This window comes from Struthio camelus, chromosome 23 (assembly GCF_040807025.1).
Source record: "Struthio camelus isolate bStrCam1 chromosome 23, bStrCam1.hap1, whole genome shotgun sequence".
Lineage (NCBI taxonomy): Eukaryota > Metazoa > Chordata > Aves > Struthioniformes > Struthionidae > Struthio > Struthio camelus.
This window is the reverse complement of record NC_090964.1, coordinates 3,930,613-3,944,013: the sequence shown is the minus strand read 5'-3', so window position 1 is coordinate 3,944,013 and position 13,401 is coordinate 3,930,613. Positions and strand designations below refer to the sequence as shown.

Genomic DNA, 13,401 nt, shown 5'->3' with positions numbered 1-13,401 from the left:
AGCTGGCAGTACTTCCTCTGCAGAAGACCAGAATCACAGCTGGGACTTGATCCTTAAAGTCTGAGCAATGCTTTTAGTTATATTTGTCCAGTTAATGGGGCTGGTTTGCTGATAGGCTAGGTAATTCTGTATGTTGTCCTTCTTTAACGTTAGTATCCAGTAACAGTGTAAATATCTACTGGGAGGGAAAGGAAGTTCATCCCAAAATGCGATCAGACCAGAGAAATGCATAGCTGAGTACCAGCTGTGTTTCGTTTCTTAAACTTGTAGTGGTTAGAGATGGAGATGACTGTTAGCTAGTCCAGCTACCCTGTTCAGCATTTAAAGGTATCTCATTTTACTTCTGTCTCCTCCTTTTTGGTCCATTGCTTTATTGGCCATTCCATACTGTCCCTGGCCAATCCTTGCTATTGATAAACCAATCGCCTTACTCGCATCTTACTGTATTTTTAATGAATAAACACAAACTCTAGGAGTCATCAGATGTCACCTTTTCTCAGCTGAGTCTGCAGTGGTTTAGACTTTACTTCTGTCCTTCGTTCTTATGAACAAACTTGGAAGGGCCATAGAACTCTGGGATGAGATGTGGAGTTTTTTCCATGTGTTTCTGGTTGCCATTTTTGCAGAAGAGACGTAATGGAAGCTGCAGGTTTTCAAATTAGACGCTGAAGTGTTTGTGGTCTGTGAGTTTGTCTCGATGTCTCTCTGCTTTGCCCCTCCATCCTGCAGCTGTGAGCAGCCATGGGACTGAAAGCTGTAAGGATGTTAACCACAATAGCATTCCTCAGAGAGAGCTAGCTGTCTTTGTAATATTTTAATCTGCTGTCCACTATCAGCCATAAGAGGAAGAGCCCTTGACAGGACACATTCTTCCACCTCCTCTGCATGTGCCAAGAGCCCTGTGTACTGGAGTCATTGCAGTGTGTTGTGGCAGGGAGCAGTGACCTGGGAATCAGTGACTCTCTCAGCAGCTCTTCCCATGCTAGCAGCACACGTTTGTGTATGTGTATGGACCAGCTCTGCAGGATCTCCAGAGCCATCGGCTCCATCAGTGTATATGATGCAGATTAAGGGAAGGTTTAGTAGCCATCAGTCCCTGAAGGATTCCCCCTGCCGTGAATCCAAGCCAACTGTTTGGCTTTGAAACATTGGTGTTGGTTTCTAATTTGAATTAGGGTGCAGTCAAAATGAGAGTCCCATTGTTTTAGGCAGAGGTATACATGTAACAGAAGATTACATGTTCCCTGCCTTGTGTGTTACTGAGTAGGAGTCCTAGGCTTGTTGCCCATGACCTGCTCAACTTGGATGGTGCAGTTCTTTCAGTGTTGAAATCTTATTTGACCAGCCGATATCCAATTCAAGAACGAGAGGATATTTATAGTAATACCTTCGTACTGCGCTTCTACATGTATATCCAGTCTAGGTGATGTGGTCTCATTCAGCTCGATGCTTGTCTTCTGCTGTTTCGCTGGAGATCAGCAGATGCCATTACTGTGTACAGTGAAGAGAGGATTTCTCTGCCAGCTCCTCCTGAATCCCTGTTCTTTAGCTTCCTGTATAATTCTTTGGAAGTTCCTTTGTTTATCCTGGTGTGGCATCCCCCCCATCTGTTAAATCAGGGTACTAGAAGTTTTATATAATACTTTTAGAAAGCTGGGAATGACATTGTCTTGTCTGGATTTTGTAAAGAAATACTTTTGTTTATTCTGCTATAGCTTAGCTTGAGTTATGGGAGATTTCATAGTAACTGTCTGACTTTAAGGGAACACCTGTGTGTGTGGTGATCCTTAGTAGAGGGTAGAGTCTTGCAGAGTCTGCCACCCTGTATTTCTCTAGGGTATGCAAAAGGTAGGAATAAGTACTTCTGCTGGAATGCACGTGCAGTTTCAGAGCTGGTAACGCGGGGGTCGCTATGGAAGAAGTCCAGTTGTCTGGTGGGGAGGAGCTGTACTAAATAATAAATTACCAGTAATAAATAGCATTGTAATAGTTAAGCGTTTATCAGAGATGTGGCAAATTTTGCAGGTGGCACAAAACATAAATTGGATTAGTTAATACCGGGGCAAACTGTCGGGAACCCCCAAGGGATTAAGCTGAGCCAGATGAGTGGGCAGGATGATGACAGACAAAATGGTCCATCAATAAAACCAGAATACTTACACTGAAGGCAGCAACTGGGCTACTCAGTTCACTTGACTGTAAACTAATTGTAGCAGCTCAGAAGGGGATCAGATATCCGATTTCCTTTAGTTGGTACTAAAAATCCAAAAAGCAAACAAGTGAATGTAACAAATGTCAAAAACAGTTGAGGAAATATTTGTTCAGTCACTACAAAATTAACCGGGGACATTCTTTACCATAGTAGATTATTGAGCTAACAAATTTGGGATATTCGCAAGACCGGGGTGGCTACGTGTGACTTGCAAATAGTTTACGTGCAGCTGCTGCGCTGAGGCTTTATCTCATGTTAAGCAAGGCTACACCAGCAAACACTTTTCAGGGCAGTATAAATTGCTGTCTGCTTGTAGGAAGTAGGAGAGTAGGGGTGATTCAGCCCAACGGTGTCTTGTAGTGAAGCAACGAGACCCCAAGAAAGCCACTCTGCCTTCCTGTCAGAGAACCACCAGAGCTGCCTTCCACCTCTGCTCTCCAAGGCTTTACCTTGTGGTTTTCAGCCACATGAAGATTTTGGATATGGCTCACAGCTCTGAGAAAAAAAGAAGTGTCTGTGGCTTAGAAGACTAGCCAGATGTTTTTAACAGCAAATATTCAAAAATGAGCCTCCGAAAACCTGCAAAGGAATAAATGCTTCATGATTTTAGATTTCCATTAAGTTTAAGGGAAAGGGTTAAGAGAAAACTTTCTCCATGTTCATGTTGTTGCATTGTCGGGTTTCTTGTAACTTTTGACAGTGATGGCCCTTCTTGGCATTCAAGTCTCTGAATCTGGTACTGCTTACTGCTGCCAGCAGATAGTGCCATGGCTGTGCCAATTCCTCTTGCTCTGAAAAGTATTTGTAGTGGTAATGCAAAATTCGACAAATGTGCATGTGCTAGCAGAGCATATCAAGTAACCCTTTGAAAGTGCATCAAATAACCAAATTTTTATCTTTTCACGTATTTGTTTGAAAGAACTATTTCCTAAATTAGTTTCTGAGCTCATAAAGGCCAGTTTGTCTCCTGAGTTTCAGATCGTCTTAGTATTAGATTGAAGCCATGACACTGTAGGAGATTTACATTGCTAACTACAGGATTATGAGTTCTACAATGCAGTGGAAAAGAAGCACAGACTTGCTGACACGATCTCAAACTGTGGATATTAGAGGAATATGGTTACAGCAAATGCTGCAGAGCAGGAAGATCCCTTGTCCAGGGTAAATCTTTAAGTGAAGTGGGCTGTCACTGATTTGTCTTTCTGATGCAAATCATATGAGCATATTAGATCCACAGAGAAACCAGATGCATATTGAAGTAATTATCTCCATAAACATATTACTGCCTTTGAGGTAGACAGATGGTATTTGCAGCAGCCTTCTCCTATTTTATGGCAAAATGTCCTACCTTACTTTTTTGTTGTTTGGTTTGGTGTTTCTGTAGGTTACTTCTCTTTTTCTGTTTATCTGCTATCCCTATGCGTTATACACATGGTCTCAGCGAGCTGTAGAAAAATATCTGTCTTGATAGCTCAGTCACACTGAGTGTCAAACTGTAATGCCTAATTTCAGATTATATCGCGTATCACTTTATCCAGGAAAAGCCAGCCCCTGATAGCTGTAATAAGGCTGATGGGGCGACCAATGGACACAAAGGACTTGCTTGGAGATTTCCACGTAAGAGTGTAATTAAGAGTAGTGCAAGCACAAGGCTGAAAAAGGGGCGATTTCATTTTTTAAATGGCGAGGTGATTACCAGCATGACGACAGAAAGAAAGGAGAGGCAGAAGGAAGCATGAAATAAGGATTTGAACAGGAAACAGGAACAGGGTTTTCTGTGTTGATTTTGCTGCTGTAGCATTGACTCACTGCATGAATGAAGCAGGGACATAGGGTGTCCTTAACCATTAATTATGGATACCTTAGTATCTGTATGGCAGACATCCTGTGGTGAAGGCTTGAAGTCAGTGTGCGCTCTTCAGATGCCAGCTCAGTCTCCTCTGGCCAAATAGTGAAAAGTTTGTGATTAAGTTTTTTGGTGGTTTTTTTGTGGGTAGATGGCATTTCTGTGGCTTCACTTACAAGAGATGGAGCATGTGGGAGTATCTGGACTAGCAGATGACCCTGCTTATGGTCTGGAGAAGTTCTGCTGACACTAAAAGACAAAAATATGAGCTGTTTCCCCATGTGTAGCTGCTGGGTATCAAGAACTGGTTATACTGGCACTGGTCCTGGTATTTTGGGCTGGACTGGGGCTATCTAGACTCCCATTTTTCCTCTCTCTTCCCCAGTCTGTATCTGAACCTTCCTAGAAGACTTCTGCAACCTCGTGGCCTTAAAGTGTGGTCAGCTCAATATCTTCTAAGCATCTGCTCACATCTCTCCTCTGAAGCAGAGATGTCAGTCTGTCCCCATTTTACAGATAAAAACTTGAGGCGGAGAGCCCAGAATTTGGCAGATGAATGATTTAGTCCATATCTCATGTCTACGAGGGGGCACCCAGGAAGATTATTCTGAATTTCATGTGAAGTAGGTCCCCTGAACACCGATGTGGAATTGAAATTATCAGGTTCACTTCCAGATGAAGTGAACAAAATGAAATCAAGGCCGTATGCATCCTGACTGAGTAGAAGATTCAAAGGTTCATGCAATGATGTAACTTGCCCACTTTGATATCCGCAGTTGTGGGTAACTTGGATATATTTTTCTGGATGCTTCTGTGTAGACCAGGCTACTGTCATTTTATCAGTTCAGTGCTGGATTCATGATCTTTCTGTATTTTTGCTCAAGTTTAAATTATGTTATTTTGCATTTTATAGATATATATATATTTTTTTTTTAAGTGTGTATATATATATTTATATATTTTTATATATATTTATGATCGACTATATTTTCGCTTGTTTAAGCAACCTAGCTATCCCTAATACTTTGTGCTGCTACTTCTATTCAGTTTCTGTTTAGAGTGGCTGATGACTTTTTCCCATTCTGGTTTGGAGTAGGCTTTATCCGGAAGGTACTAAGAGGTGACTGGTGATGTTGTGTGTCTTTGGATTCTCCTATTAAGATGCTCTAGAGGGTCTGATTTTCAAGTGTGGATGTTCAGAGCTTTCTGAAGACCAGACATATTTCATACTGTACAGAAAAAAACTGAGTTACAAGAAGTCCCACACTTTAATAAATTCAACCTCTTAACAGTCTAAGGGGACCAATTTCACGTTACCTTATTCTTCTTGTGCTGCAAGTACAGGAAATTACAGACTCCATTTGCTAAACTGCAGGAGGCTAAATGATTTGTCTGACTCTCTCAAATATTTTTCAAACCCACATCGCTGTAGCTTTCCCTATGTGCTAATGTGTGGACAGAAAATGAGTGAATATATAATGTGAAGGAAGGATGACCAAAGTCCTAATGTTGTGCTAATGATAAAGGAGCCCAGAGTTTGGAGTCATAACATTTGGTGTTAGCGCAGTATGTTAAGAAATGGATATTTTCTTGTTTTATGTACATTCTGGATGTCTCTCATTCTGGCAGGAGGCTGTGCAGGGACCACAAGTTTCAGTGTGGCATCATGATCTTTTCAGGCGGCTTTTGCTATTGTCCCAATGGATGTGAAAGGTTATATCACGAGAGATTTATCTGGGACATATTTTTTCCATACTTTGCACTATACTTTAAAATATAGTGCTGGCTGAGAGAGAGATGGTTCAGGCAGCTAGGCTGGACTGTGACGTATATAGTTCAGGCTATTATGAGTGCCTCAGTTTGTGACTGAAGATGGAGAAAATTAGGACATTTGGGTGACCCGGTGACTTGATCTCAGACTTCGGGGTATTTGTCCAGAGAGGTAGAGGTAGGGCATAAAACCACATTCCAGGAGAGGAGGCAAGCATTTGGGCAAAAGGGCTTCAAGATATTTTGAGTTTAGCCTAAGTAATCAGGGCTAGCAAATGATAAATTGAGACTTGTGGTGTCAATAACATGCTGAATTAATCTAGGAAAGTTGTGACTACTTTTGAGGTGGGAATCTTCTATTTTTTTTTTTTTTTATCATGACACCTGTTGCTCATAGGTACAAATCAAACGAAGAGTATGTGTATGTGCGAGGCCGTGGAAGAGGGAAGTATGTATGTGAGGAGTGTGGAATTCGCTGCAAGAAACCCAGCATGCTGAAGAAACACATTCGCACGCACACAGACGTCAGGCCATATGTCTGCAAGTACTGTAACTTTGCTTTTAAAACCAAAGGTAAGAGACAGTCAGCTCCTAGCTCCTCTGCTTAGTATTTTGAATTGCCAGCCTTCTTGGGGGCACTTATGAAGGGGAAGGAAAGGCCTTTCCAGGGTCTGGAAACCCCAGGAGTTGGAGGGAGGGGGATGAGGGAGTCTTAAATTGATCCTGAAATGCAGCTTCACTGGCAGGGATTTAAAAAGCAAAACCACCCCAGAATCAGAATCAAGAGCTCCTGGCTACAGGCAAACATCCCTGACCGACACCTGTAGATAGTCTTTGGATGGCTTTTTTCGCTAGTGATCTCAAGATCTGTATTTGCCCTGAACATTTTCATCCTTTGCAGTTGCATGCAGCTTAAGCATTTTATATATCACATCAGTAGACTTTTCTTGAAAGACCTCCATTCCAAGATGTCTAGTCATTAATGATCCATAACCTCATTGCCACCAGATTTTCTTCATAAGTAACCCCCATCATTGCCTCAGTCCAAAGGTCAACTTCAGGATAGTCAACTTGTCTCTCAGGTGCTTGGAAAAATGGGCAGTGCAAGTAGACTCTATCAGAAACACGCAAAACCACATGCAAAAACACCTGTCTCTTGCAAGAAACTGTGAGTAAAATTGTCAAGCGCCCAAGTGCCAAAGGTGCCAGGTCCCTTTGACTTCTCGTGTGAGTCTGGCCCCGTTAGCCATGAATCTTAAAACTCTGCCCTCCATCTTTGGTTCCTTCAAGTCACGCAGTAAAGAGACTGAGTTTGTTTTCTTATCATAAACATAAATGTCCATTGCAAACTATAGCTGCATCTTGGGAAATCCCAGAAAATAACACAGCTGGGAGAGATAATCACCTGGGAAGAACATCAGTTTCAAACAGCCACTGTTACCAGAGAAAGCGGCACAGTGTGGATGAGGGGAGGAGGGCACTGGGTGCTCTGTGAACGGTGGCATGCACACTGTACCCAGAAGTGTCGATGGAGAGCACGTTCTCCAGTACATCTGTGTCTGCACCTTGGCGTTAGACAAGTGCCTTGAGCTCCACATGTTCCAAGGGGCTTAGTGGGCAGTGCCTAGAGCTGACGATTTTGTTGGTAAAGCTGGTGAGCGATTTCCCTGTAATGTGTTGATAATCACCAATTCTATGGTAGCCTGGGGAAGCGATACTGAATTTGAGGCCAAATTCTCTTGTCAGACACATGCAGCAGATCCAAGGGACTGCTCTTTCTCTCCCTCCCAACCTGGAGCACCTAGGTTTCTTTCTGATAGATTTTCTTTCTCTTTCCCTCTTGCTTTTGTTCCTTTGTTCTGAGGTTTTCCTTTGAAGGAGCTGAATCCATTCAGTCCCTTCCGTCACTTCACCTTGCTTTCCGTCATGCTTGTGTTAGGTTTTTATTCAGGGTGCCAAGATCAAACCATCTTTTTACCATCTCTCTAGCTGCTTTGCTCTCCCTCTCTGCTACCTTGAAGCACAAACTGTCAGCGCTGACTGTGCTGATGGCACATTGCAAATAGACCCTTGTCTCAAAGGGACTTCCCTTCTTCAGCTTTGCAGGAACCTTGCATGAGTAAGGTAGCATGGAAATGCTTCCTTCCAAAAAAAAAAAAAAGACGGTGCTGGGATTTGAATGCAAAATTACCCATTTGCCTATGGATGCATGAGGGGTCAGACGTTCCACGGATCAGCAATTTTAGGACATATACTTGCATGATGGCATCTTGGAATTGCATGAAAAAGTCTCTTTGCTGGAAGGTGGGCAACAGTCAGAGCCCTGGCTGCATCCTGTGGGCAAGTTTGTACTCTGCATAAGTATGAAGCATTTGAGTAAAAGCTATTTGCTTTCCTGGTGCAGATACATGGACGTTTGAAACAGTTACTGCAGGGCGAGAAAAATTCTGTGCTGCCTTGTGTGGTGATGAAACTGGTGACAGAGTGTGAAACAGAGGTCCAGCAGGTTTGCAGAACCAGAGGTTTCATGGCTTATTTTTGAGACATCTAGAATAAGTTCATTTGGGCCCTGATTCTCAAGGAGCCTCTCTTCTGGTGTACAGTTTTACAACTGCAATTAGTTGCAGAATAGGTAAGCTGGAGCTCTTGCTACTGGACTGCTTTTGCAAAAAATGTAAGTTGAGTCGAAGCTCTTTTAGAAATCAGTTTTCCAAGGTTAATTTTAGCCTTCAGTGTAAACTCAAGGGGGATATCTATGGAGCTGTCTTCATTTTGGCTGTGGTAGATCTCTCCAGTATGATCTAATGCTCTAAACTCTCAAGTATGCTGGAAGCGGTTTAACTTTTTTTTAATGATTTTTAATGAGGATCTTTATCTGGTTAAAAATACTCCCTCCCCTTTCCCTTCCCCTTCCCCCACCCGTAAAATCCTTATTTGCGTTCCAAGAGCTGGGAAAACTTCTGCAAAAGAGAGAGCTTTAAATATTTTCTGCTTTTCACTAATTATGCTGTTTGTCTGCTTTTTGTGCATTTCTTTCATTGTAAACAAAGCTGTTCTTTTGGATTACAGAACTGCAGGAACATTTTTATTATTATTATTTTAAAGAAAATCCATGACATTTCTGTCTGTTCTTTTAGTTGATGGAAACAGTCTTGGAAATTTGGTTTGTAGAGATTTATTTGATTTTATATTTCTGGACCAGGTATAAATGTGCCTATTTAATGAGGTGTCTGTACCTCCATTGTAGCAGCACTCTCCTGAGAGGTTTGTTGCTGTGGCCTCGGAGAGGTTGTTAAAAGGAAGTCAAGCAGCTTCCTCATTGTTTTCTTACCAGGAAGGAAATGAAGAAGAAGTTGCTATCTACCAATTTTCTCTCTCAGGAAGGTCAGGGAGAGCTTTTGCCTTGACCTGTGTCCCAGAGGGGAACACAGGAACTGCAAGTCTTTCCTTGTCACTTGTATCCCGACCCTTTGGGGAAGCACAGCCCCTTTCTTCACTCCTCCTCGTGGGGATGTGGATCACTGTTGACACTTTCATTTCTCCCCTGTGCAGACGAAATCTTCCTCCACAGCTATTTTCTGCTCTGGTTCCAGCTCACGTCAGAGTCTCACGTTCTGATTGCTTGCGATTTCTTAAATTTCTGGACCGACCGTATGGAGCAGCTTGCTGTGTTCATGCCACTGCCTTTGCTTAGAGGTCAGGAGGCACAAGGAGCTTTGCATTAATTTAAAAGGTGCTTGTGTAAAGGACATCAGTGCCTGTCGGCTGAAGATACCCATTTGATAGTCTAGTCCACTCTCAGTTTCCAGACACCAGACTTCTTCATGTCCTCAGCCATAGTCTTCCTTTAATAAATTAGGTTGCAGTTCCTTAAATCAGCACATGACAGGCACTGAGGTTATTGAACATGTTAATATATTAAATGCATTACCCCCTCAGCCCTTAAAGGCAAGGTTATGGCTGCACAGTTTATTATTATTACTGCTGTAGCCGACTCAGCGCTCCGCTAAGCCTCCTCTGGAAACTACAGAACAGGTCCAACTGGCTGAAAGCTCTGAAAGAATTAACTGCTGTTATAACAGGCAGATTGATATATGGATTTGCAGAATGTCCCTGTGCCCTGTGTGTGCTGGGGCCCTTCCTCAACAGCTGGGAAGAGGGAAAGGAGCTGAGTGCTCCCGTGGAACCACTTCTGGAACGAGCCTTTGTCCCCCCTTTCCTTGGGGTTTCACAGGGCTTGGATGTGATGAGGGAAGAGAGTTATCCTCAGGAATTTGCTGCATACTCCCTTACGCAATGTGGCATGAGACGTGTTACTGGGAACAGAAAATGACCCGGTTGTCCAGACTTGAGAAGAAACACTGTGCGCAAAACGGCTCTCTAATTTACCAGGGAAAGGTAGAAAAGGAATGAGGGCTGGAAGTCAAAGACTTTGAATGAAATATTAGCTGTTATTTTTTTAAACAGTGCAGCTATTAAGCCTTAGAACAAGCTTCACTGGGAAATGGGCTAATTCTCTGTATTTTGAAATCTGCAGATTCGGGCTGGGTACCTTTGTGGAAGATTAGTTTTGGTCTAAAACAAGCTGATGGGCTTAATCCAGAAGGTGGTTAATTTTTTATAGCCTGTGTCAAGTCAGGCAGGCAGACTAGATGTTCAAAGTCTCTCCTTTAATCTTAAAAGTCAATAAGTGTGTAAGAAAATAGTAAAATTTAAACAATTTGGAATCTTTTGCCCAATAAATTGTATAAGTTAAGGTTTTCCCTCTTACAGGTTCTCCATAGGGGACATTATCTCCATGTAGAGACCTAAATCAAGGCCTGTGCATTAAGTCGCACACATAAGGCCTATTTCAAGGGTTTATCTGAGAGTAAGAGTACTGGCCTACTGCTGATCCTCTGTGTATGAGTACGCTTCATTCTCTTAGCAAAACAGAAGTGCTAGTTATAGAATCGCTGTTGTTCTCCTTGCATACTACTTTCATAGAAGTGTATAAAAATAACTAAGTCCAGGAAAGCTGTGAAGATTTGTATGACAATGTCACCTTGGACACTGAGATCATACAGTTGGTTGTTTGCTGGGATTTTTGTTGTTGCTGTTGTTGTTAAATCGTTTACCTTTACTAGGAGAAATAGCAGAAACAGTGTATGTTCAGTATGGTCAAGATAATTGTTCCAGGAACCTTAACTTTTTCATTCCCTACTTTTCATTTTAACTCTGCAGCCTTTAAACTATGGTAACCAGATCTTCCAAAAAATTAATTTTCCTCTTATAGTTTAAATAGGAAATCGCTTCTAGCCCCTATTAAGCTGCTTTAAATGCTTGTGGGACACTAGAGTTTTAGTGCTCTCAAAACAACACAAGTGTTTAAGCTGCTTTAAGTCCAGAGTAGGACCTCGCTACAGCAGAAGAGCTTAAGCAGCCAGTAATACATAGTTATAAGCAGGAGTAATGAGAGAGAACATCTCTGAGCTGCTACTGCATGTGCTGCTCTTCTGTGCAGCAATAGTTGGGAGGGAGTGTCGCCATTTCCAGTGATGCTTGAATGTGTCTACATATAGCCAATTTATTTCAGATCTGGAAACTTTCTGATGAATAATCCTCAGTAAGGGCTTACCTGTCTAGGATTCAGTATACCTGTTATGCCACTTAAATCTTGCCTTCCTGCCAGCAAGTCTCTTGCTCCTTCAAATATATTTTTTCACTGTTTCCAAGGAAGCAATGTTATGGGGTTTTTTGTTTATTTTTATTTTTTATGTAGAAGCCAGAAGTCTGTAAGGCAACAGGGTCCTCTGAGTCCTTCCTTCCAGGATTCTTATTCAGCTTTTACTTAGGCAAAGTAGTGTTGATTTCACTGGAAATTTGCTGAAGGACTTCAGCACTTAATCCTGCCAGCATTAATTAAGGGATCTAAAAACACAAACTGTGAGAAGAACCCTGAGAAGATAAATATCATGGTTGTCCTCCAAATTGCTCCCAAGATGATAACTCAGATTCTCCATTGGTGTAAATAAACTTTGAGCACTTAACTTCCTTGAAATGATGCAAACCTACATCAGATGAGAATTCGGTCCACTGAGTCTCCCATCTCTGAAAGCATAGTGGCATTCCCATTTTGTGGGGCGTTATTCTCTGTAAAGCGTGCACTCTACAGCCCTGTCTGTGTGCAGGGAGCTGGGCATGGATATACTGCCGTTTCTGTGTGCACCAGTGGGATCTGCACCTATAGCTCTGAAGGTCTATCCTGTTCATCAGCCTATGTGGATCTTACCTTATCTAACCAAACAAGGGTGAAAGAGTTGGAAAGTAGAAGTGGGGAAAAAAGTAACACTTACAGTGAATTACTTCTTTGATATTTGGCATAAACTCACTCAGGGATTTTTAACATTGCCTGTGCAGTGCCCATCAGCTTATGTCTATTCAGGCAGCCTGGACGGAAAAGGAAGAGAAGAAGCCATGATATTGCCTTGCACAAGCATAGTTGCCTCCAGTTAAAAAAAAAAAAAAGAGAGAGAGAGAAAAAAAAAAAGATGACACTGATGGCTTCTGACAGAGCTTGTCAAGCCAAACCTTTGCTCAAGGTGGAACTGAGTCGAAAGCAGAGGTAAAATTAAGCGATAGCCTGAGAGCTGCAGGCTGCTGAAGCAGCCAGCTGGGGCCTCTGTGTCTACCCTGATCCTACAGTAGTAAAAGGGAGAGAATCTGTTCACTGTGAACCGCTCCGGAGCTAAGGCAGCACTTTGATATTGGGCAGTGAAGGACTTTATGTATAACCCGCCTGCAGACAAAGTGGTCAAAGCTGGCTGTTATATGTCTCTGAGGACTAGAGTTCTTCCCTCGGGTATGGGGTGGCTGCTGTCTTGCCCAAAATGGATGACTGCATTAAACAGCCCCTCGACTAATTAACAGTGTAACTTCTAATTTAGCTGAAGTATGTACCACAGTGAATTTGTGTGCTTGTATTTGGGATGGAGTGGCACCAAAATGCTCAGTGGACCCCCCCCCCCCCGCCACTCTTCCCACCATGGGGTTCACAGATGGATTCTCAGGGTACCACAGACCATAGTTTAACAAATAAATCCCTGCTCATACATGGTATTTCCTTAGGTTTATTTGCTGTGGGTATCATCCAAGGAAGGAATCCAGTTAGGGATTTTGCTGTGGTAACTGAGCAAAGATGGGTCATTTTTGTCAGTTAAGATGTGACGTGCAGTGCGGATGGACAGTAGCAGCAAGGTTTGATTTCGACAAAGTGAGTGAGTTTGTCTTTTTGGTATTTAGATCTGAAAGTAAATTCCAGTTCCATGAGGTTGCAAATTGAATTGGTTAGATACTTTCTGGTGAAACAATTTTTCTTTTTAAAAAATGCTGATTCACTGGAACCAAAGCAGCCCATATGAGAACATGCTTTTGATAGATTGGGTTACTTTGGGTTTACAACAGAAGTCCTGGTCAAAGGCAGAGAAAGAGAGGTCTGACTTGGAACAAGGACCTGAGCCAAGCCGGCCCCATCTTCCTGTTCAAGTGCCCTAACCACTAGGCTAAGGGTATTTAGGCATGAAGTTTAAAAATA

The 13,401-nt window shown here is 42.4% G+C and overlaps 1 protein-coding gene across 13 annotated transcripts in view; it reads left to right on the top strand.

Moving 5' to 3' along the window:
• The window catches only part of HIVEP3 (HIVEP zinc finger 3), a 335,389-nt gene that overhangs the window by 301,423 nt on the left and 20,565 nt on the right, over positions 1–13,401 (top strand). For all 13 annotated transcript variants that reach the window (XM_068917181.1, XM_068917189.1, XM_068917188.1 and 10 more), the window contains one exon: positions 6,226–6,401. In XM_068917181.1, the coding sequence (XP_068773282.1) occupies positions 6,226–6,401 (176 nt within the window). The remainder of the gene's footprint in view (positions 1–6,225; positions 6,402–13,401) is intronic.